The sequence below is a fragment of the Sesamum indicum genome, linkage group LG10 (assembly GCF_026168435.1).
Source record: "Sesamum indicum cultivar Baizhima isolate 11 linkage group LG10, ASM2616843v1, whole genome shotgun sequence".
NCBI lineage: Eukaryota > Viridiplantae > Streptophyta > Magnoliopsida > Lamiales > Pedaliaceae > Sesamum > Sesamum indicum.
In genome coordinates this window covers 1,164,329-1,189,084 of record NC_142666.1, presented here as the reverse complement: position 1 = coordinate 1,189,084, position 24,756 = coordinate 1,164,329, and the positions used below count along the sequence as shown (strand labels likewise).

The window sequence follows — 24,756 nt, the reverse complement described above, 5'->3', positions numbered from 1 at the left end:
GGCTATCAAACCGGGCTTTTGGGCTCGGTTCCAGACCTTTGCTTTCTGTTTAAATAAATGGCTAACTACACCTAAACATCGTCTGGAAATACGAATATTTATTTAAATAAAGATTTTAAAATTATACTTATACTTTATCTCAAAAAAAAAAAAAATCCAATAGAGTTTGACTCAGAAAATACCAATATTATTAAAAGGAATTACATGAATTTTTTATTTTGCTCCTCGTTCAATATTTATATATATATATTTTTGTACTTATTAGAAAATAAATGGAGAAAATTGCAATTTGGTCCCATAATTTAGGATATTCCACAATTTTAATTCCATATTTTTTGAAATAGATAAAATAGTCCCATGCTTTAACTTTTTATTATAATCTTATTCACAATATTAAAAAATAAATAGAAAATATTACTTTGGTAAGAAAATATGGTTTGGAGCAAAATAAAATTAATTTTCGCTTTCTCTCACTGTCTTCTTCTCATCATCTCTGTCTCTCTAACTCTCCTCGCCATCATCGGAAAAAAATGAAAAATGTCTTTATTTTTTAAAATACAAGGAGGACAAACAATTATATACTATTGTGGAGATGTTGCTCGATTGAGGACCTCGTGAACAAATGAAAATTTGGATAGAAGATTTCACTTTTGTTTCTAAAAGTATGACTATGAAATATTGTGGTTTTTTAGTTGGGAGGATAGACTTATGTATGCACAATGAAAGGAGATAATTCCCAATTTATTGCTGCAAATAAATCAAATGAAAACAACAATTGACCTTTTATTAACACAGTATCAATACCTTCCATCGATCTCGTTTGTTTTGGGAAAGATATTGGGGATTAGTGTTTTTTGTTTAAGGAGGGTAAAAGTTTGGGATTTTACTTCGTCTTCTTTTCTACCTTAACGTTCATTTTCTTTAAAAAAAAAATAATTAACCCCAACATCGTGTGAGAAGAATGCGACATTGGTTCCCTCCCAAAACCTGCAAAAGCAGGTTGCCAGACCTATTTCAAGCCAATCACCTAACATTTTCGTTTATTTTTTATTATTAGGACTAATGTTTCGACAAAAAGTTAATATATATGACTATTTTTAATTGTTTTGAAAAGTAAGAGACTAAAATTACAAAATATCTTAAACTATGGAACAAAAATTGCATTTTTTTAGATAGATGTAATGATATATATGAAGTGATGTCACTATTATTATATATTTTTTATAAATATAAAATTATTATAAGAAAATGTTAAATAAAGGTAAAATTAAATATTTATTATTTTCTTTACTGACACCCATAATTTCTGTCCAAATTATAATAAAAGAGGGTTAAGTGTGAACATCTAATTTTTAGATGGGTAATTTTGGAATTTTTTGGGGAAAAATGAAATTTTATATTTTATAGGGGTTTAGGTGTAATTAACCTAATGATGACAACCGGATTTTTCCGTTACTTTCATTTCACCACTTACATAAACCTCCGCTGTCGTCTGCCATTGACACTCTCTCTCCTGGTACTTCTGTTTTGCCACTTACCCGCAAAATTACTCTCACATTGGGAAAAAAGAGTGAAGACTAGATGAATTTTTCTTTGGGCGCACTCGTAAAAGCGGAGTTTTCATGTTTATTTAACTTTCTTGGACTCCAAAGAATGGGTTGAGTTATTTCATTAGGGTTTCGGAGTTCTTGGCCTTGCTCGATATAGTTTTTGGACATGGCTAGCGAGACTGCAGAATCAAATCCGGTCTCTGTTTCTGGTACTTTTTGTGCTCTATCTTTTCAAGATTTCGTTATTTCTTGTATTTGGAAATTGGTAGTGTTCTCTAATTACTTGTTTCAAGAAATCCTTTTTGGTTTCATTGAATTTCTTTATTCAAGTTGTTAATGTATAATCAAGTTTTGCTTTCTTGATTGTAAGATGGGAATGCCGATAAGTACAGCGTTGAAGCCGCAGAAATTCTTGCTAATGAGGCTCTGGTATGTAATTAGTGCATGTGCGTGTGTTTTCCTCCCTTATTATTTGTTTTATGTTTCTTGAATGGGAGTTATCATACGCCTATAACATTTTTTTTCCTTTCAGCGTTTGCCCATATCAGATGCAGTGCCAATATATGAGCAGCTTCTGGCCACATTCCCCACTTCGGTAATCCCCTTGCAGAGAATTGGACTGTCAGCATCAGTTGGTATCTATACCTAATCGGTTTAGGCGATTCATTTGAGTCACACAAGCGTTAAATTAATCATGGTCAAGTCTTTATTATGAATAGTGGGGCTGTAAGGGTTGCATGTGCAAGACTTGATATAGAGAAGACAGGAATGGATCACATTATTATAATCTTGAAATTTGAATATTGTGTGGGTTTGTTGTGAGGAATTTGATCTATTGCTTGGGAATGTATTCTGGAAAATTTGATTTAGGAAATTGCTTGGCTTAAAGTCCGGAATACGTTTCAAACTTATTGATTTTACCGCCACTTTACCATGAGGTTATTGGCACAATCAAACTTTAAGGTTCATGACGAAATTAAGTATTCAAATTTAAGTCCACCTTGTTCGGATGCAAAATAGCCCCCTCAAAATTCAAAATACAGATTTAATCGTCTGCATGTTTACTGCTTTTGACCTTTGCAAGAGAGTTCCTTTGTGTCTGCCTGTCAGTCATGAAATTATGAGATTTATCTAAGCTCACAACTCAAGCTGTTGCTGACAACATCTTGCTCACTGTTTCTAGGCGAAATATTGGAAGCAGTATGTTGAAGCATTCATGGCCGCAAACAATGATGAAGCAACACGACAAGTATTTAGTCGTTGTCTTTTGAATTGCTTGCAAGTTCCTCTTTGGTATATTTTCTACACTTAGCTTTATAATTTTGTGTTTCTAGTTTAAGCTGTTGGCGGGAGTGAACTTTGGTAAATGATTTTATCAAGTATTTCCCGAAGTTTTACCTTAAACATGTTGTACCCGTTCTACCTCTTCCTTACAGGGTCCTTGTAGTGTACTGTTGAAATTTTGTCATGCTTCCAAAATTTTAAACTGCAGGCGCTGCTATATCCGCTTTATAAGGAAAGTTAATGACAAGAAGGGAATAGAGGGTCAGGAAGAGACGAAGAAAGCTTACGAATTCATGCTTAGCTATGTCGGTGAGTTACTACTGTGGTAGTACTCCTAAAACACTTATCATTCAATTTCTCTCACTCTCTCTCTCTCTTCTCTTCTCTTCTCTTCTCTCCTCCATAATAAAGGCTTCTCATGGTAAGATCTATTAGCTTGAAAAGTTACACAAATAAATGATGAAGATGTGGAAGTCTTTTGATCTGGTCTATTGGTATGTAATCCTGAATAAAGGTGTCCTGCACTATTTATCTAAGTCTGCACCCATGTGAAGGTAGATTCTATATTTCTAATTTCTTGTCACTGCTGAGTCTTGGGTCCTGAGGTATGTACTCATGTCTGATTTTGATTCTTGATATAAGGAAAAAGGTGTGAGAAGAAGCTCATATTCAAGTGTTTGGTTTGTCTTCAGTGAACTGAGCCTAGCTAAAAATCAAACTGGTATTCTTTTTAATTGATATTACATAGTTGCAATGATATATTGGTTATTAGAGAAAATAGACCTATGTATGATTGGTTCAACTCTGGTGCCTATGAAAAGTTTGTGGGCCTTCAACCTGTTAAAATTATCCATTAATGCCAAATGATGTCAATGAGGTCGAATTTGTCTGTTTCCTGGTATTGCATCTCTACAATTTCACTTCCTCAATGATGTGTTCCACTTGGAAACTTATCTAGTCTAAACATAAGTATTTCTTATGGATGTTGACAGGAGCTGATATAGCATCTGGTCCTGTGTGGATGGAGTACATTGCATATTTGAAATCTGTACCGGTTTGTTTTGTTGTTCTTTTCACCCTTAAAATACCGTTTTTAGCTGCTTTTCTTTGAATGGTTTACTTTCCTGTTATGCGCTTATATGACGATGAAACAGGCTCAAACAACACTCGAGGAGTCGCAACGGATGACTGCTATACGTAAAACGTACCAGAGGGCTATTGTTATGCCTACTCATCATGTTGAACAGCTTTGGAGGGACTACGAGAATTTTGAAAATTCAGTTAGCCGTGCGCTGGTAGCACCTTTCTTTTGATTTCACTCCAACTGTTAGATTTTGCATTTTCTGGTGGTTGTATTGCATCTTTAAACTATTATAAATTGTCAAAGAAAAAGTTGGAAGCATACATTCTATCCTGTGCAGTTTGTGTGCAATTTTCCTTTAGAGCTCATTCAAGGTTTTTGTACATTTTTGCTTCTGCAGTTTTGTTAATGTGTGTCCGAGTGATATGAAGAAGGTTTATATCTCAATTTTAAAATCTACTACTTCTTATTTATGTGTCCTCATTTTTTTGTAAGTTAAGGAGAATGATATTGAATTGTGTTTTACTTTACAAATAAATCAATTTGACTAATGACCTTTGGATGAATACCAAAAAGGTAGTTGTGTGGATTGAATATCTAGTTCGATGTGGCCGGAGTTTATAGATATTAGTTGCTTGGTCTTTCTCTTGATTTTCTGTTGGATCTGTGAGCTTTCTTCTATACTTTTCACTGCTAATCTCCTGAAAGATATTTCCTCGGTTGAACTTTATTTTTTCTTTTTAATGTTCACTGAGGAGATCATCTGTTGAATCTTTAGCTTGGTTGGTGACTGTATGTATATACTGATGTGAGTTTAGGAAGTTTCAATCTGATTGTTGAAGTATGTTGTAGGCAAAAGGGTTATTGGCTGAATATCAACCAAAATATAACAGTGCTAGGGCTGTTTACCGGGAGCGTAAGAAGTATGTTGATGAAATAGATTGGAACATGCTTGCTGTTCCTCCTTCTGGTTCTTCTAAGGTACTTCCTTCACCAAATTTTAACTTTTGGTGATTAATATACATGCTTAATTGAAATCCACTTTTAGTTACTTTTGATACTTGATTTTCACTCTAACTTAGTTACACGCCAGACGAAATATTTAATGGAAAAGCACAGCCACACACATGATTACATTTTTGCATACATGTTAGTATAAACCTTTGTGTACGCACGACCTATGGTTAAACACCTTGTATGCATAGAAAGTAGGACTAGGCTGATTGATTTGGCTGGTTATGTTCAGCTTGATTCTTTCCTTTTGTTTTCCTGTTTGAAGATCGGATATGGCTCAAAAAAGTGTAATAAACTTTGTGTCTGTTGATGATTTGCTTTACTTATTGAAGAAACTGGATGCCATCATTTGTTTCAGTTATTACCCCACTACGTCCATTTTACAGGAGGAAATGCAATGGACAGCGTGGAAAAGGTTATTAAGCTTTGAGAAGTAGGTATCCTCCTTCTATTTTATGTTTATCTCTGTTGTGTGAAAGTGTCGGGCATGCTTAAGATTTGATGGCAAAAATATTGCTTAAACTCTGAGTTCCCAATATTCTAACCTATATGCACACACCTATTAAATTCGTAAGTATCTTATGTGTAGCTTGATGCACAGCGTTTGGAAGTTTTGTGTTTCCATCTCATTGTGTTTCTGTTAGGAATGTTATTGACTATGGTGTTTGCTTGGACTCTGTTGCCTTAAAAGAGGAGTTTCCTGTTTGGAATTCTTGAATTTAGCTGAACATTTTCATGCAGAAGTTGTTTTGAACTTGGGACCAAAAAAGATTATGGAGGAACCTTGTATGGGATGAATGATGTTGTTTATATTAGCTTTGCTGGATAGAGATCCATGGGAAACAAGATTCACACAACGTTAGACTACTCTAAGGAGAAACATTTTCCCAGTCGTTCCGTCTATGACATTGTTGGTACAAGAAATTACGTGGAAGTAAATATAAGGCATGTAGGTAAATATGAGGACAGTTATTGAGATTATCGAGAAAATTAAAATGGTCCTAAACCACTGGACAATGGGGTCTGCCTAACTCCTTTATCCAATCTGTACCTTGTTACCTGTTTCTATTTCTGTGATCCTTTTTCACCTTTTGCTGTTGATTTCATGTGTGACCAAGTTTTTCTATGCTTTGGGAGCACCCTCTATGGTTTATTGCATTTGTCTCTTCCAAAAGTGGCCTTGTTCAGTTGATATGATATGATTCCTCAATTCAATTCTTCAACACTATGAGTGAAACCCTGGTCCGTATCATTTGATTCTTTTGTTGCTTTCTACTGTTATTTTAGTCTTCCATAAATATCATGGTATTGGCATCAAACCACTATAGTCCACCCAAGTACTTAGCTAACAATTAGATTCACTTCTTTGCAGAGGCAACCCCCAGAGGATCGACAATGCTTCCGCAAACAAGCGAATTGCATTTGCTTACGAGCAGGTACTCAAGCCATGGATATTAAAGGAATTTTTGCTTGCGCTATAGCGCTTTCTTGTCCTTTATATGTTCGTATCATCTTCTGCTCTGCCAAGACATAGTTCGTAGAGCTGGATCTTCAACACACCACAATCACATATCTTCAATGTACGATTTTCTGATATATCCCTTGGCTTGCATGAATGAGTTCTGATGCACATTACATCCGAAGTGAAGGCAACTACTGTAACGAACGTTGTTGCTTGCATCGTCAATTAGATTTTTACCAATCATTAAATATTTTTGTAAAAGAAATATTGGCCGATCAATCATTCCATAATGATTTTATTGGAGATACTAAACAAGTTGTTCACTGCGTTTTCATTTCATTCTGTCATTTCTCATGGCAAACCAGAGAAAATAGTTTACCGTTCTTCAACACTGACCTTGCTCCTGCTCCCCATATTTGTTGTGGCTTGAAGTGAATATATTTTGAGGTAGAGTCTCCTGCTGAAACCCGCGCATGTTTGAACTTCTCCTGCCTTTACTTTGTCATCAAAGAGTTGCGTTTGAATTCATCAATGCATGGCAATAGAGTTTTGTAACTTTTTATGAGCTTTTCTATATTTTATTGCTGGTTGAATAATTGAACTGATGCCACCAACAAACCAAATAATGACATATGCATTATTTGCATAAAATGAGATATTGACTTTCAAGCATGTCACATTTCCTCCAAATTAGGTAGTGGATATGCATTGTTATAACATTTTTGTCCATGTTCATTGATTGTGATATCCATATGTTCTGAGCATTACATCCTCAGATATCCATTGATGGTTGTTTCCTGTTAGGAATTAGGATTGGTCTCTCGTTTTGTTTTTGTTGCAACCCATGACCTAAAACGTTGGAAGTTTTACAAGAAAAAAGAAAATTGAACAGAGAATCTGCTCACATATTCGTTTTCATGCTAGTGCCTCATGTATTTATATCATTACCCTGATATATGGTACGACTACGCTATGTGGCATGCACAAAGTGGTTCCAGAGACTCAGCAATTAAAGTTTTCCAGCGTGCATTGAAGGCTCTTCCTGGTATTTATCTCTCTGCTGGAAGAATTCATGTTCTGAAGATTTTCTCATGTGAAAATTTATTGTTCCACTATCGAGCAGTGTTGATTTTTCGAATAGCTGTCAGTTCGCGTTTCTCATAAAACTGCTATGGTTTGTCTGGTTTGTGCTGTTTTTTTCATCTACTTTTTTATGTTTCATATTTCATTGGTTTCATATGCTTTCATGCAGATTCGGAGATGCTAAAGTATGCTTATGCTGAGCTAGAGGAATCTCATGGAGCTGCTCAGGTATAGCATGTGACTGCTTCTTGCAGATTTCCATTTAATAATTTATTTACTTTTTCGACATATTGTGTTTGTGCAGGCTGCAAAAAAGGTGTATGAAAGTCTTCTAGGGGATGGTGCAAATGCAACAGCTCTATCACACATCCAGGTATGAGATATCCTTTTACATTTATGCAGCACAAGCTGAGGTGTAAAAATCAAGGGAAAAATAATTTGTCTTGCTATTTATAGGTTGTTGTGACCCATCTGGTAACAAAATAGATGTCAAACTAAAGGATGATTCTGTCCTGTCAGTTTTGTTATTGTAAAAGGTTATTTTCATGTTCTGCCGTTGAGTTCAGACAGTGGTTTGTCAGAACTCTGGTTTTGGATTTTTGAAGTTTAAAGCATTCTGATAGCTAGTGCTTAGTTTAAGATTTTGATTATTAAGTTTTATTTCTGTTAAATGTACCCTTTCAGTCTTTAGATTTTTCTTTTATTAAACAATTCTTTAGTTGGAAGGATCATTTTAGAAATGTGTAGAAGAAAGCTAAATGAGCAAGTTCATTGAAATTAGATTGTTAAGTAGCCTGTGTTTTCTTTCAATTGTGATCATTTTGCTATTTTCTTGACTTGGTTATGGTTTTCTCCACTGGGCAAATTTTTGCAACATTTCATTTTGGTGTATTGTCTGCATAATTTGGCAATGATAGGTAGTGCTAATTAGAACAGAGATTTATATTGGATTCTTCTACTAGGTAGCTAGACATCAACAGACTGCTCCCAGTTTGCTTCCGAAGTTGTTTATGATGTTACACTCTGCAGTTCATACGGTTTCTGAGAAGAACTGAAGGAGTTGAAGCAGCTCGGAGATACTTTCTGGATGCACGCAAATCTCCAAACTGCACTTACCATGTTTATGTTGCATATGCGATGATGGCCTTCTGTCTAGATAAGGATGCAAAGGTGATGGTTGATTATTGATTGTTTAATCTTTTATACTTGTGTGCTGGTAAGGTAAATATTCGCTGAGAATGGGCAGGGCTGTTGCGAAGACAATGTATAAATCTTGCAGGAATACTGTTGTCTTGTTTTTCTAATTTGAGAAGAAGAAAAAGATACAAAAGTGCAAAATTCCTTCGTTGGACTGCAGTATGCTACCTTTTCGCGCTTGTGTTATTAACCATGCTTCTTGTACCTTTAAGTTACTGCACCACACTTAATATTGAGGAACTGTGCTCAAGTAAATAAAGCAGCTTATGGTTTCATTGCACTGACATTTTAATTAAACTCATTTATACTACCTTTTCAGCTTGCACACAATATATTTGAAGCAGGCCTGAAACGTTTCATGCATGAACCTAGCTACATTCTTGAGTAAGTTCCTTTTCATTTTTTCCCCTTGGCAAGTTTTCATTTCACAAGTTGTAACTAATGTTTTGAAGTTTCTGATATGGTCCATGCTTGATCCCATGGAATTGATTTAAAAATTAAACTCCCGACTCAGAAGTGCCTTTTCTTTACATAAAAGTTTCAAAAGCTAAAGCTGTTTCCCAAACACTAAAAAGCTGAATTTTAAAGACAAAAGTTCTACATCACATCAGTTTTGAGTCAACTTACCTTATATTGCAGATATGCTGATTTCTTATGCCGCTTGAATGATGATAGAAATACCCGTGCTTTGTTTGAACGAGCACTGAGCTCGCTTCCACCTGATGAATCGGTTGAGGTAGGGCAGCATTCTACTTTGACTCTGATGTTGCTTTCATTGCTTTCATTCTGCAGTTGCTTATGCGAAGCAGATTTTAGTTAATTTCTTCACTCCTAATATTACATATTGAAAAGGGATAAGTACATAGACACCCTTTGAGGAGAGTCCAAAGATGCAAACTGCCCCTGTTGAATAGTTACAACATCACTGCCTATGGCTTATCATATTTTCATGTTATTTACCGATTTGAGGTACTAATGAAAAACCTTTCTCAATATTGTACCGGATCATCCAACAAAAAGAGTTTGTATCAAATAAAGTATATACTTCCTTTTTTTATGCTAGAACTCTGCCTCAGACACACTGAAGTACTATATGTGATTTTTTTTTCTATAAGATTAGGCTTATAGTTATTGGAAAAGTTTCTTATGTTGGAAGTAGATGCTCGTTTCTCCATCCGGAAAATGTTGATATCATCACTGTCATGAAAAACTATGAAAAGCCAATTTTGGCCTTTGACATTTGCAAAGTTATCCACATCTTCCACATGTTGGTTTCATTTTCTTCTTTTCATTTGCAGACTGCATTATTGTTCACCTTAAAATGCATACTTTCAGGGCAAAACATTAAGTCACAACTGTTTATTCTACATTTAATAGGTAAATTCTTTACTTTGTTTGTAGGTTTGGAAAAGATTCGTCCAATTTGAGCAGATGTATGGAGATCTTTCCAGCATGTTAAAAGTAAGTTGATATAGATTCATATTTTAGTGTATAAGAGTGTCTGGTGTTGTCCAGTCGTTTCATGTGAATAGTTTCTGTTTGGTTGGTTGGTTTTTTGGATCTCCTTGCTGTGCCATCACATATTGTTTTGCTCTAGCTCACAACATATTTGAGATTAACATCACTATGAGCATTGATAACAACTTTGGTGGAGTGAATATATTTATTGGAACCACAACTTTGCAAAAGGTTATATACTATTCTGAGTTAGCAGTGTGCAAAATATATTTACTGGGACAGCTGCATGTTGTGATGATAGGTTGAGCAAAGGAGGAAAGAAGCTTTATCTCAGACAGGTGAGAATGGAGAATCAACTTTAGAAAGTTCTCTGCAAGATGTTGTATCACGATATAGTTTCTTGGATCTGCGGCCTTGTTCATCTAAGGACTTCGATCATTTAGCTAGGCAAGAGGTACTTATTTCTGCTCTCACCTCAATAACACAGTATAACTCGTATCTTTATTTTCTGGTACTATTCTTGACAAGCTTTGATTTATGGAGTGAATTATAGTGAAATGGTTATTTGCTTTTAGTGGCTTTCTAGAAATGTCAATAAGAAGGTTGAAAGTTCTGTTCCTGCTAATGGAGCTGGTTCTGCAGGTACAAGTAATAATTATACTCATCCTCCGGGCCATTCTCTCTTTCATTGACATGATAGACCTGTTGTGAATGCAGATCAGAGCATTTCAGGCATTCCAAATAATTCTAATATATCTGGCAAGGTTGTTCACCCAGAAGTATCAAGAATGGTGACTCATGGTCCGAGACAACAGCCTGGTATGATGACACATATTGTTTCTTATTTTATTTGGTGTAACACCCCTTACAGATGCTTTAATATTTTACAAGCTTAGAAGCTACGAGCAATGCTTTTCAGTAAAACAAAATGGAGCAACTGATGATGGTGGGAAATTGCTGCTATATTGCTTGTGTTGGACTAAATGTTCTGTCTGCTTTTACAGAATAGCATTTATTGGGTGTTATTTTCACCTTAAAATTAAAACTACTAGTCTTTTCTCATCTCTGTTCCGCTTCTATCTGTATATGGAAGCCTTTGTTTTCCTGCATAGTGGAGAGTACAGCCGACAAACATGAGAGGAAGTTCAATATCTGGGACTTGGTTAATCCTTGCACAGAAACTTGTGATAGGACATTGGAGCTTTGGGTTATAGAAATTGAGGTGCAGAACAGTGTCAAAAAGTTCAAATTTCCTTCTATAGTATCTATATTTTGTCATTATAAGATTACTATCATCAGCTGTGGATGAACTCTGGATTATCTTCATCTTGTGTATGCACATACTAAAAGAAACTGTATGATACAAAAGTTAGGTTTTTTTCTGTTGGAATTGTGGAACCTGATCATGTTGTTCATGTCTCTGGTGCTTATTGTAGTAGATGCAGCCACTTGCAGACATGCTGGCAAACTCAAATCTTGACCTTTTAATACTGTTAATATCTTGAACACCTCATCAGTTTTATCATCTGTGATCAGACAAAGACAAAGAGAGTAGTTTAGTGATTGAGCTAGTTATTAGAACCCTTAGCAAGGTTAATTTTTGATGAGAGAATATGGGTGTTCTGCTTGTATTTTGGCAAGATTGAGTAAATAAGCCTATAAGATCCTTTATTCTGTCTCATGAACATGAACTTTGTAGGTCCTCATGTTTCTGTGCTTTCTGGTGTTTCAAGCACCTTGCCAAATGGCACATCTGCGGATAGTGGAGGAACAACAAGTGCGATCAATGATGTCCTGAAAGTCTTGCCACCATCACTGGCAACCTTTGTGGCAAATTTGCCTGCTGTTGAAGGTATCCACTGAACTTTCTTTTTGTTACCCTTCCACTGTTACCACTGAATCAAGTATGGTTTGCTTTGTTCAGCGTCAATTGATCCCATTGTTGGGAATTGCCTTTTTTCTTGTTCAATTCCTTGTCGAGAATTATTTTGGTTACTTGCAGAACTTCAAAGTTGTCAATTTTGACTTAAAACTAAAAGGGTTAATTACACTATCCTTCCATGTTACTATGGTTTTTATGGATTCCCCCTTTTGCTATCAAAATTATAGAGGCTCCCTTTACAAGTTAATATGTGTAAAGAGTAGAGAAGCGAAGTATGTTCTATCTTGAAGATGTCCAACCTCTATTATGTAGAGATTGATGAGAATATAACTACACATTAGCCATTCACCTACCAAACATGGCTATGGCAAATAATAAGAACTATCTTGTAACGTTCCCTCTCTAGCTCGAGTGAATATATCAATCATGCCCAACTTGTTATATAGAATCTTAAATAGTCGGTCCTAAAGCTTTTGTGAGGCTCCTCCTTGCTCGGGAAGGGAGTACAAATTTTCTGTTCATGACCGCCTCACTAATGAAGTTACAATGGATTGCAATATGTTTTGTCCTCTCATGAAAAATTGGATTGCTTACAATGTGAATAGTTACTTGATTATTGCATTACATAGACACAGGATCAAAATATGTAAAACCCAATTCTTCCAGCAATTTCTTCAACCACGATATTGCACTAGCAGTGTGCCATGGCCCTATTCTCAGCTTCTGCACTCGATCTAGCAATGCAGTTTGTTTCTTGCGTCGTGAAGTTTGTGGTTGCTCCAACATAGGTGCAATATCCTGCAGTAGACTTCCTCATATCCTTGGACCAAGCAGAATCTGCATCATAGTAGTTAATGGTGCATTGGCGCCAAGGCTCCTCGCTCCGTGCGCCTTTTTGAAGGATGGCGCAAATGTAAAAATAATTTATATATTTATATAATTAGTATTTTTTTATTAGAACAATGTCTAAGAAATTAAAATAAATAAATAATACTTATATATATTTTTTTTCCTTTCAAAAATTAGAGAAGCAATTTCAGAAATTGAAATTTAAAGAATATGTAGTAACTCTATATAATATTAAACTAAAGTATATAGTTGAATTACTGGAGCATAGACTACTTATATCAATAAACAAATAATAAATATTATGAAATAACTTCAATTTACATTTATGTTTAATTAAAGAACATAGACTACATACTTACATTACATAGTATCAGAATCAGAGACAAGATAACAGAAAACAGAAACAGATTAAGTGTATGAAGAAAAGAAAAGAAAGAAAAAGACAAAATAGAAAAGAAGAACAAAGAGAAACCCAAAGAGTAGAATAAAAAGTGTCGCTACAGAAGAAAAAAGAAATAACTGAGATGCCTCTTCTAAGACTTAGACAGACCATGTGAAAGAATTTCTGGGGTCCAAGGGCGCGAACAATTAAAATATGTTATCTAATATGCCCTGCCATTAAAGCTATCAAAATCTCCTTGAGCTATAATATTTTGTTAATCAGAAACTAATTACTTGTGCTGACATTTCTAGGCCCATCTCCCGATGTTGATTTTGTTATATCCATATGTTTGCAAAGCAACATAACTTCAGCTAGCAGGAAATCTGGAACACCTCAACAGTTGTCAGCTGGGCCTGCTCCTAGTACCAGTGACCTATCTGGTTCAAGCAAATTTAAACAAACAAGAGACAGACAACCGGGAAAAAGGAAAGATTCAGAGAGTATGTTACTATTTGACTGCTGTTGGATTCACTGTTATGCTACATGTTTTATTATTCTCATGTTATCACTATCTGTTCGATATTTCCAAAGAAAACTTCCTTTTGCCTCTTTCAGTATGCTTTAGTTTCGAGACTAATGGGAAGATAGTATCACCATCCTCTTTTTCTTTGTTTTTGTTTGTTTGGTCCTTTTTATTTTGCCCCTGTTCTTTCCTTCCCTCTAGTTGTGTGCCTTGTTGAAACCTTTCCATTTCACTTTTGAGGCTATGTTTGGTTCGGGGATGAAATTAAGTGGGTTAAGGCATGCTAGATGATAATGTTGCATCAATTAAAGCATGCATGTCTGATTACTCCTGTTAGGAAGCAGTCAATCTGCTAACCGTGACTATGCCAATTTTTCTCTGTGGTGTTCTTTAGCAGAAAAATCATAATTGAAATATTTAATCGTTCAATTTAAATGAAGGAAATGTGGAATTAAGTAATGAATTCATAAGCATCTAATTTCGGCAAGGGTAATGCTTTTCATCATTCTTAGGGCAAGATGATGATGACACGTCTACAGTACAAAGCCAACCGCTACCTAGAGATGCTTTCAAGATTCGCCAACTACAGAAATCTCGTGCCACCAGTTCACGTACTGGTGGTTCTGCATCATATGGGAGTGGATTTTCGGGTGATCTCTCTGGCAGTTCCGGGTGATAGAATTTCTAGTCTGTTTTCAGATGTATGTATGTAGATTACTATAAAAAAATCTCATCATTGTTTGTAAGATGGTAACAGGTCAAGAGAAATCTCAGGAGACTCCTAAGTTTTTATTTATTAGGAATAGTTCGTGTTGTGCCTTTGTACTGCAGCATTCATAAAATGAGCCGCAGTCATCTTTTGTATTTTATTTTTGATGAGGTTAAGACCATAGATGAAGCTTAACTGATAATTGTCCCTGCTCTTGACACACTCTTATTTTCTTCATAAACTGAACTAAGGAATTTTGTTCTCATAGGTGCATAGATGATTAGCTCTTGGGGTATAACCAATATTTTATTGTTTTTGTGGATACTTATATTTAGATTGAGTGCGTTAATATCTCTTTTCAACATCTTCTCCTGAAAAGTTTAGTTTATCAATCCTGGATCTCCAAAAGGTTGTACTTGCTGTTGGGCAAGTTGCAGTTGACTCCATTGGTGTCTTACTCAAGCAAATTATCTTTACTAAGATATAGGAATATAGTTTGGGCTTTCATGCAGCTAAGAAAGAACCGTTCTAAAATTAACTGCTGGCATAGAACAACACTATGCAGATTTTGGTTTGAAATGATAGGTTCTAAAGACAAAAAATGGGCGTTCATCTTTGAACCAAAATCTACCACTGAGTATTACTACAATGAACATGAAATGAAACATGTTCCTTTCTCAGTACAACAACGGGTTATATATAGTTTAACTGATTGAGATACTACATTGTAAACAAGATGTGTGAAATGCAAAAAGGTACTAGAATGGAGCATATCAAGACAACTCATACTTCTAGCTCATCAGCAAAATGTTGGTGTTCAGGGGCTGTTCGTCGCCACCTAGATCCAGAAAAGGCTTCCCAAGCACAATCACTTTTGAGGCTATGGTTCTTGAAGATTGAAAAATGAATCTCTTCTAAGAAGTTCACTGATTACAATTCGGCAATCCAGTGTTCATCATCACCCCGTGCAGTGAAAGTTGCCAAAAGAAGTGTTCACTGCAGAAGGGAAACAACTTTAAGAATATGCGTTGCACCTCACATAAAAGAAACAAATGTTCCATGTGATAAATCCAAACCATAAATAGTTTTAAGATGTCTTTGTAAAATGGCAAGAATTATCTAGTACATGCAAGAATGATTGGGGACAAAGGGCAAATTCATGCACAGCCTTAACCAAGCAGGATATTTTGTGTGTATAGAAGAGAAGAAATAACAAATCTCAGGACCCGTTTTCATTACCCACACAAGGATTTAACCATCTTATTAGGCCTCATCTGCTTTCTGATTGTCAGTCATAGAATCAGGCTGGTTGTTTTCTGATGTCCTTCGGGGCCTCCGGGACCACAGAAACATGAACCATAAGGTCCTCAACAATGCTCCATTTGCAAAGTGCGGGATGAAAATACGCCCCCAGTATGGATAATAAGGACCAGGGAACTTGAGCAATGCGAAGAATATTACAACAGCAATTAGATGCCAGGGCACTTCTGCACGCTGCAATTAAAGAAAATAAACTATATCAATAAACAAAGCTCTAAGGAGTCTATTTATCCTGTTACTAGCTCAATCATACAGTAGAGAACGGATTAATCTAGAGACAAAAATGCCTTATTTTCTCTTGTTTAAAAATTTTGGATACAACAAACTAGAAGGTGTTAAAAAGAAGGACGACTGATGAATTCAATTATTAACCATCTGCAATCACAAATATTCCAGGTCCAGAATGTCTTCACGAATTCAGTGGTAAACTCGAGCAATATCTGACCTAGCATACTGACTAGTGTATTGTGCACCTCAAAGAGGCAGAAAACAATATTCTGGAACATTTATTTTCAAGAATCCATTATCCAAAAAGATGAGATGAACGCTAAAATAAACATCTGAGGAATGATATTCCTGAAGTGCTGAAGGGCAGCAGAATAAGCAAGTTGAGAACTTGAGAGTGAAAATTTCACATTTAAGCTTTGGAGCAGACACATTGATATAATTCAATGAGAAATGTTTATGTATTCTTGGATTGGCTGCAGCGATATATTTCACCTTTCAGTTAATACATGACCAAATAATGGCCTTGGATGCATTAGCCTGTCCGCTATTCTCCTCTACTGGCCGAAATTTCCATTCTAATGCAGAAAGTACCACCTGTTTCTCAAGTATGGCATAAGGATGTATTCATCTTCTTATGGTTGGTAGTTACATATGTGTACCTGGCGCATGCATTAGCCGTCTTCACATGCATAGAAACAGTTAATTTTTTATCTATAAGCCAAGGGATAAATCATGGGATGGGAACTTCTATTCCTGCATGAGAATTTCATGTTTAATTTAATCACAATAAAACAAAATGCACCTCAAGATATGGGGACGATCCCAAAGCAGCATCTTTTAACACCCCAGCAACAGCAACACCAACTAGAAATGGAAGTGGGATGAGGTATAGCTTCCTCTCATGTGCACAATAAGACATTTCACTGATTGAAGTGACGGTAAACAGGGGTATAGATAAGTATTTGACAACCGCTAAGACAAGGTCGACAATGAGTTGAATGAAATTGTCCAATGTTTTGTTCCAAGGGAAGCTCTTTACTGGCTGAGGCGAACTATCCCACAATCTTCTTGCCTTTTCCACAATATCGCCTATACTTAGTTGCCTAGAATCACCTGACTGATCAGCAGCCATGTTCATACTGCAAAAGACTCTTCGGGTATTTTGACATAATTGATTTGGTTTCCAACTCAACATGCAGCTCTGAGTTCTACGGACTGATAGAAGGTTCTGCAGAGGACAGGAAAAATCGTCACGGGGAAAACCAATAAAAGGGATTTGAAGTGCTAGAAACATATTTTAAAACTCATAAGTTGCAACACAGTGCCAAAGCAGCAAAAACTTGCCAAATGTCAAACTACATCTACTCAAAGAAAAGGATACGGAGAAAGAAGGACGACAGCTTGGTCAAGAATTTTTCTGAATTACTATCATCAAAACAGAAAACCCACTTAAAATTTTCTCGTAATTCCATTAACCCATCTCGGAAGAAACTATACCCCGACAAACAATTCCGTAAATGGAACAAAAAATTGAAATGCATATTTTTGTCTAGAAATTCAGAGAACGCGACTGATAACCTGAAGCGAGTGAACAGCTGAAGCATTGAAATTGAGAGCCATTTTCTCTGCGGTAAAACAGCAAAACTGAGAGAGGATATCAGAGAGTGTTACTACAACTATGGGAAAATGGCACAGCGTTTTCAAGAAAATTTCAGAAACCTTTTCCTGAAGAGTCAAAAACCCACGGGCTCGAAATATGGGTTCTTTTTTTCCTTTTTTTAGCGGTTTCAGATTAGGTCCAATTTCTTTCGATTTCTTCTCTTATTTTTGGCAAAATTGCACTTTTCACCCTATAAATTAGGGACATGGTAATTTTGATCCCATACTTTTAGGAAGATAATGAAGTAAGTCCGGTAATTGTAAAAAGAAGTGGCATTTGTAGTTGCCTTGACAACCGACTGCGGTGGAAAAATGCAGTTTATTCCTGTGATACGAGAAATGAGTGAGCCAAAAAACACACATACACACACAAAATAATAATAATAAGGTAACCACATGCTTGCTTAATTGTAGAATGTAGTAAACAGTAATGTATAATTATTAGTTATTAAAAAAAAAATTAAAATGAGTATATGTACTATTATTTCATATTGGATGTAAATGAGAAATTTAAAAAGAATTAAATTTCTTCTCTTCCACCATGTCCTTTGGGGAAAACAAGAAAAATGTCAAAATAGACAATATCTCATAATATCTCGCTGGTACATTTAATCAAGTTAATAAATGATTGGCATGTGAATAATATTTTATGTATCTATATGAAACACGGTGAGTATTAAAAATAAGTATTTTAAAAGAGTCAAATGGAAAATTTTAATAAACTAAAAATTAAAAACATAAATCGTTATTAAAAACAATATGTTTCTTTTCTATAGTTTTTTTTTTTTTTTAATCTGGTTTTTATAGGTTGGTTTTATTTTATAATAAATTAGAAGGTTAATATTTCTAACTAATTAAAAGAATTGATATGATTCAAACAATCAAAATAACATAAGAGAGAAAGAGAATGGAAGAAAAAAGACATGAACAACATAATGTGAATAATTGAGATTGTCATCCCTTCTTCAGCAAACTCAGATTAGAACGTGAAGGAAATATTCAGGCACAGGGCAAACAGAAGTCAGTCAGACAACTTTGCTCTGCCATTGATGCAGTTCAGTTTTGTCCTCTAAAATCATCAGCCTGGGGAACACAGCAGCTGTTTCTGTGTGTAATATAAAAAATTTAACCGCCTGCAGAAACAACAAAATGTTAGTGCATCCTGGATATGCAGACCAGGAGTAATCTTTCAGCTTTATTGGACGTACAACATCGAACCCCTTTTAAGACATCTTTGTTGACAGATTTTAGTTCAATTCGAAGGAGCGACTCAAATACCATTTTAAGGAAACAAAGGGACGAAGAGGAGTCCTGTTGTCTCTGGGATACCCATCATCAAGTTAAGATTTTGTAATGCCTGACCGGAAGCTCCTTTCACAAGATTATCAATCTGCGTGTCAGAAACAGAGGTTTTCAGGTATGTAATCCAAATGGAGCAAGTGTTCAACACTATGAAGGAGGAATCAATTTAGTAATAAAACCAAACTTACAACGGAGATAATTATTGCTCTTCCAGGGATCCGATCAGGAAATACGTTTATCAAGCAGTAATTGGATCCTCTAACATGTCGAGTATGAGGGACTTCGTTCTTTCCTAACAAAACAATGAATTCTTCTTTCTGTGGAAATTAGAGGCACAAGAGTTATAGTCAACTGATCATCCTCGCAAGATAAAAAGACAAATGATAAACTATAAAATTCTCACGGCACATTTCTAGAAGAATAATGCTACATTGTTTATCATTCTTCCTTGGGACAATAAAATCAACTGTGAAAACACACCACAGGAATATATCAAAATTGCTTTATATATCCAATAGTGAGGTATTCAGATGTGTTGAGTTTGTTAGCCTTCTTCTTTGTCATATTCTTTTAGGTAACTTTCTTTTGACTGAACAGGGGGGGGGGGGGGGAATGCAGCCTACTTTTATGATCAAACAAGAAATCTTAACAATCTTTGACTAACAATCCCTGGTTTTCGGATGGCTCAGCCAGTACGAAAGGAGCTTCTAGTATATGATTATGATCATTATGCGCCTGATAAATGACATTGATAAATCGATGGTATCAAATGTTGACTACCAGTAGTGAAATAAAGCATTTACCTCATAAAAATGCCTTAAATGGTGATATAGATCTTCAGTAGATGCTCCGGGGGCCATTTCCACATATATAGTTGATTGCATACCACGGCTCTTTAAGATAATAGAAGTGAATATAAGATTGATAATTGCTGTATCAAACTTCATTAATCTTGGTGCAGCTGTATTACCATTGGCATTAAGTGTGGGGTAAAGCTGACAGTAACTTTTGATTTTGCAGCCTCTGATAATCCTTGTTCGATTTCTGGCACTGGAATCACCAATTGGAAACAAGTTACTCCTTTTCATAGTCTGGGAATGATGCCTAAAGTGGGCTTGGCTTCTATGTGAAATATCAAATCAGAACCCTCATAACTTGTTTCTATACATGCCAGCAAGAAAGTAGGCCAATTCTCATGTCATAATGTCCGAAAATGAGTGGGCAGCTCATAACCTCCATATACAGATTACCTTTGCCCAATCTCTGAAGATTGTCTTACTGTTTTTACAATAGTGAAAGTCTTGCCAGAAGTACAGACTGCATGCTATTTTTATTTACTTACCATGACGATGCCTGGTTACACCATAAGAATGTATTCCTTCAGCTATTTCTGTGTACAAATTAGCTTCCTTAGCTCCACGCCCTGCATTGAAAAAGTTCCAAAAATTAATCGGTCGCAGCAAACAACCTTTTTTTTTTTTAAAAAAAAAATTATTATTGCAAAGGGTTGCCAGAAGGCTGTCCACAAAGTTCAGACCTGCTCCACTAACACCAGATTTTGAGTCAATAATGATACTCTTCATTTCAATGAGATTGGCCTGTAACAAGGGGAAGGGAACAGGATAAGTACTGCTGTTATGTAACTTATGTTAAAAAGGATCTTGTTTTAGACTGAATAATTCAAGCTCTCCCTAGTTAGGCCTGGTTGTGCAAGATGATCCATGGTTTATTGCAAGATACAGCATATTAGATTACCATCCCTTATTAGCAACTTATGACATACATGCAACTAGATATGCAGATATTTCAAATAAGTACATAGAACCAACCTTTATCAAGGGGATAAGTGGAAGCTGAATAGAAGTTGGATAACAGCCAGGATTTGCAACTAGGCGTGCATTTTGGATCTCAGGTCGACATATCTCAGTCAAGCCATATACAGCTTCTTTCTGCATTTACCAGCATAATAGACTTAGGTGCTGTATCTTCTTTTCTTTTTTCTTTGTCCCAATTTTTAAGTGTTTGAGGAAGAAGGTAACAGTCGTAAACTCAAACCTCTTCACAAATCATTGCGATACATTATAAGTGCTCAAACCAGAACCTTATGAAATAACACCATATTGGAAGTTCATTGATTGATCAGGACACAAGAAAAAATTCAACCTGTAATTCCTGCGCCCTATGAGGCTGACCATACCATTCCTCGTACTCAGCAACATCTTGGAGCCGAAAGTCCTACATAACCATCAATATGACTTTGATAGGCATGAGTCACAGAAAACAAACATTACAAAAAAGATATACACATTATGCAAAACAAGACATAGCATTCCTAGGATCTTGGAACTAGGAGAAGAACGACCAGAAGTCAAGAAGCCGAAAATACCGCAGATAGATCAACGATTTTCAAACTACTCGGCAGACCTTTGATAATTTCCTGCCAAAACAAGAAATATTACTTCTTCTGTACAAATAGCAATAACTGTGATTACATATCAAATGTATGAAACAGGGTATTAGGAAATACAAACCAGAATAATTGCAACTGCATCAAACCAACAGGCTCAGAATGTAGGAGTATGCAAATAGATAGAAAAGAACCTGAGTCGTCCCATGAGGCAAACAACAGAATACAGCATCAACAGTGGAAAAATCTGCATCCTTAACAGCAACCATATCCGGCAAATCCTGTAGAATCATATATATTAAAAAATTTTGAATATCACCTAACAACAACCGAAAAAGCAATACCAAAGTTGGGCTACTGGTAAACTTGAGATGTTTGACGATGGGGCATAATGAAAAAGGTTAAATAAATTAAAAAATTAGATGCAGTTAAGAGGAAAACATAAAAAGAAAGCCAGTGCAACCAATGAATAAGAGAAAAAAATGAAAAGGCAAGAAATTATTACACAAAAGATGGTGCAATTTCATTCACAAGCACGACACAGTAGACATACTTGTCTGACCAAATGAGGAAACACTGATCCAATCGATTGGCCAGCTTTCCTATCTGCCGTCATCAGGGTTATTTGATAGTTCGGATGACTTGCAAGAAGTCTAATTATCTGCAGCCAAAAGACAACCACTTAAAATCTAGACTCGCAAGAACAAAGTCAAACAGCAAAAATTTACAGAAAGAAAAATAAGTCTTAACAATAAACACAACATCAGAATCAGGTCTTTAGAACACTCCAAACACACACTTGTTCACACAGAATCTGAGGTGCTGTTCGAACTAATGGCCTATGGCTTGGAAGAAACTAGACCACTAAGCTCGTAAGGCCCAAGCATGCATCATACGATCAGAACAAAATAATTCTGAACATGGCACCGGTAATAATCCACTGTAAACAGACATTACAGAAAAGGTATGTAGAGGAATGCTACCTCCGAACCAGTGTATCCACTGGCCCCAAGCACACCAATTCGGAACTTCTCCGACCTCTGGGTCTTAATCTCTATGTTTTGTGGTACTGATTTAGCAACAGAAGCTCTAACACAAAGCTTCTTAACCATTGAATTCTTGACTCCGTCCTACAAAAGTTAATTGATAAGTCACATTATTCATCACTAATCGCAACAAACTAGAAAAACCCACGAACCAAATTCTTTACATGAATAAAACATAAGTTAATACATAAACAACAAAAAGAGAATGATACAATCCAGTTTTGCAGGAGGAAGAGTTAGACCATTTTGACTATTTACCTGGTATTTGACGAAGCAGCCTCCATCAATGCAGATTGAGTTCAAAGAGGATAAAGAACCCATCACGGAGAAAAATACCTAAACAACGAAGAAATCAAAATTAAACTGGAGAAAATAAAAAGGGTTCAACTTGAAGAGCACCTGGGAGCCTTGAAGCTGAAATTATGTGTCCGTTAATTCGGGCACCACGAGTAGTGCTACTTTTCGAACTAGAGTCGCATTTATGGTGGTGTTTTTCATCCGTATAAGCTTAATTTTAGTTCAAATATTAAAGAACAATAGGAAAAGAAACCGTAGACACAGTCGTGGGTCGATATGTGGGCTTCACAGTTTGTATACACATCATTTGGACCAGCCCAACAACAGGCCCAAACCAAGATTACTAATACCAATGAGATTAATTATCTGGTCAAGCCCAATCCAATAACAACCAACAATCTCAATAATAAGCCCAAGTCCCAATCTCAATAATAAACTTATTTTGAAAGTCATTTGCCTCTGAATGCATTCATTCAGAGGTATTTTGTAATCTTATTAAATCTTGTTATGATATTTTAGAAATTTAGAATTTCCGACATAAAGAAGAGGGATTTTTGTTGGGACAGGGAGGAAAGAAGAAGATCTCAAGGAGAGGGGAGAAGGAAAATATGTAAAGTAACCCTATACTTCTTTTCATCGACCCGATAGTTTTTACAAAAATATTATTCTTAACCTACAGGTCGAGTAGGGTTCCGAACTATCCGACCCGAATACCACCTCTAAGTATGATACTAAAATTCTTCAGCTTTCAAGTAATTTTTAATTAGACGAAAAGAAATCAATGAGCCATAGTTTAGTTGGGCAAAACTAAGGCCCCATAATTATAAGTCTATGAGTTTGAATTCCACCAATATATGAATTGTTATTCTACTAATTTAATAGGAGGATAAATTACAGCTACCTCTTCTAAAGTTTGACATAATTATAAATATTTCATCGTTGTTTGAAAAATTATAAATACCCTCCCGATTCTAACGTTCATGTAACTTCGAGCATATTCCATTAAATTTTCATCAATTTTTTTTTATATTATTTCAAATATATTCTTTTTAAAATAAATCAGCAAGGGTAAAGTACTCATTTTTACCTCACTGTCTAAAGACTACATAATTATTTTCATTTGAGAGGAGTATTTGTAATTTTTCAAACAACGAAAAGGTATTCATAATTATATCAAATATGAGGAGAGACAGTTGTAATTTACACTAATAGTAATCATATGTCTACTTCAAATAATAATTTTAATGATTGACACGATAATAAAATTGTAATCGATTTACTTAAACAAAAAAACAAATTAAATGAAAAGAAAGTGAGTGGATGCACCAATTAACACGGACTCTTAACATGATTTCACAATCTTTACAAAATCTTATAAAATAAGGAGGAAAAATGGTATTGGCGGCTGATCAATCTTCCAATCAGGTGCCTAAACACACCACTTGTCACATGTTAATCAATTGTCATTAATACAGAAATGTGTGTGGTAGCAAAAAGCAATGATTCATTTAAATAATACCAATGCAAATAATCAATAACCATTTAAATCCTACTACTATTTTTCTTTTTACTTCAATTCAAAGGAACGACGTCGACGTGTACGGAAACTTTGTGCTCCATAATTGGAATGGGAATATGCCTTTCTTCCTGCCTGTAGGAAAACACGTTTCTTTCTACTACTGTTGCGCTTTTTTCTATTTTGTTTTTTGGAATTAATTACGATATTGTGGGGTATCTAAGATAGACATAATGAATAATGCTTACAATCAAGGCAAGATTCGTGAGTGAACAATATGCATAATCAAAGCCAGAAGGCATAGGCCCTGCCCCACATTGTTCTCTCATTATTTTATAATTAAATAAAAGAATATTATACTGATTTGAACTCGTTGTAGTTACCATATCTAAGAAAATTCAAGCTACAAATTAGTTTTTTTAATTGAATATTATAAATGTTGCCCATTTTTGTTATTGCACTCTTATTAATGTACTTGATACTTATCTGGATTTTGTAGAAATAGGG

The 24,756-nt window shown here is 35.4% G+C and overlaps 3 protein-coding genes across 6 annotated transcripts; 1 reads left to right on the top strand and 2 right to left on the bottom strand.

Moving 5' to 3' along the window:
• Positions 1-1,468: 1,468 nt before the first annotated feature.
• CSTF77 (Tetratricopeptide repeat (TPR)-like superfamily protein) lies at positions 1,469-14,739 on the top strand. Of its 3 annotated transcripts, none has more exons than XM_088885603.1 (23): positions 1,469-1,759; positions 1,921-1,979; positions 2,083-2,145; positions 2,734-2,843; positions 3,043-3,143; positions 3,827-3,888; positions 3,989-4,129; positions 4,768-4,896; positions 5,316-5,362; positions 6,302-6,365; positions 7,316-7,436; positions 7,644-7,702; positions 7,779-7,847; positions 8,504-8,644; positions 8,991-9,055; positions 9,311-9,407; positions 10,073-10,132; positions 10,431-10,583; positions 10,705-10,771; positions 10,847-10,948; positions 11,829-11,981; positions 13,554-13,742; positions 14,278-14,739. In XM_088885603.1, exons 1-23 carry the CDS (start codon positions 1,717-1,719, stop codon positions 14,439-14,441), a joined length of 2,259 nt encoding a protein of 752 aa, XP_088741729.1. In that variant the 5' UTR covers positions 1,469-1,716; the 3' UTR covers positions 14,442-14,739. The 3 variants fall into 3 exon arrangements, with proteins under 3 accessions (XP_088741729.1, XP_088741728.1, XP_088741731.1); XM_088885602.1 differs by having other exon boundaries at positions 2,083-2,181; XM_088885605.1 differs by lacking the exons at positions 1,469-1,759; positions 1,921-1,979; positions 2,083-2,145; positions 2,734-2,843; positions 3,043-3,143 and adding an exon at positions 3,245-3,555.
• A 349-nt stretch (positions 14,740-15,088) lies between these two features.
• On the bottom strand, positions 15,089-18,180 carry EMB1273 (embryo defective 1273). 2 transcript variants are annotated; one of them, XM_011094443.3, is made up of 4 exons: positions 17,601-18,180; positions 16,825-17,250; positions 15,718-15,968; positions 15,089-15,470 (listed from the first exon to the last, which is right to left on the bottom strand). In XM_011094443.3, the coding sequence occupies exons 1-3, from the start codon at positions 17,640-17,642 to the stop codon at positions 15,738-15,740; spliced, it is 699 nt and encodes a 232-aa protein (XP_011092745.1). In that variant the 5' UTR covers positions 17,643-18,180; the 3' UTR covers positions 15,089-15,470; positions 15,718-15,737. The 2 variants fall into 2 exon arrangements, with proteins under 2 accessions (XP_011092745.1, XP_011092744.1); XM_011094442.3 differs by having other exon boundaries at positions 15,714-15,968; positions 17,601-18,163.
• A 330-nt stretch (positions 18,181-18,510) lies between these two features.
• LOC105172856 (putative N-acetyl-gamma-glutamyl-phosphate reductase, chloroplastic) lies at positions 18,511-22,905 on the bottom strand. Its single transcript, XM_011094444.3, has 14 exons — positions 22,695-22,905; positions 22,374-22,520; positions 21,944-22,051; positions 21,585-21,671; positions 21,370-21,420; positions 21,147-21,218; positions 20,813-20,932; positions 20,521-20,581; positions 20,326-20,406; positions 19,954-20,033; positions 19,787-19,876; positions 19,172-19,300; positions 18,960-19,071; positions 18,511-18,814 (listed from the first exon to the last, which is right to left on the bottom strand). Exons 1-13 carry the CDS (start codon positions 22,755-22,757, stop codon positions 18,964-18,966), a joined length of 1,197 nt encoding a protein of 398 aa, XP_011092746.1. The 5' UTR covers positions 22,758-22,905; the 3' UTR covers positions 18,511-18,814; positions 18,960-18,963.
• Between the last annotated feature and the right edge of the window lie 1,851 nt (positions 22,906-24,756).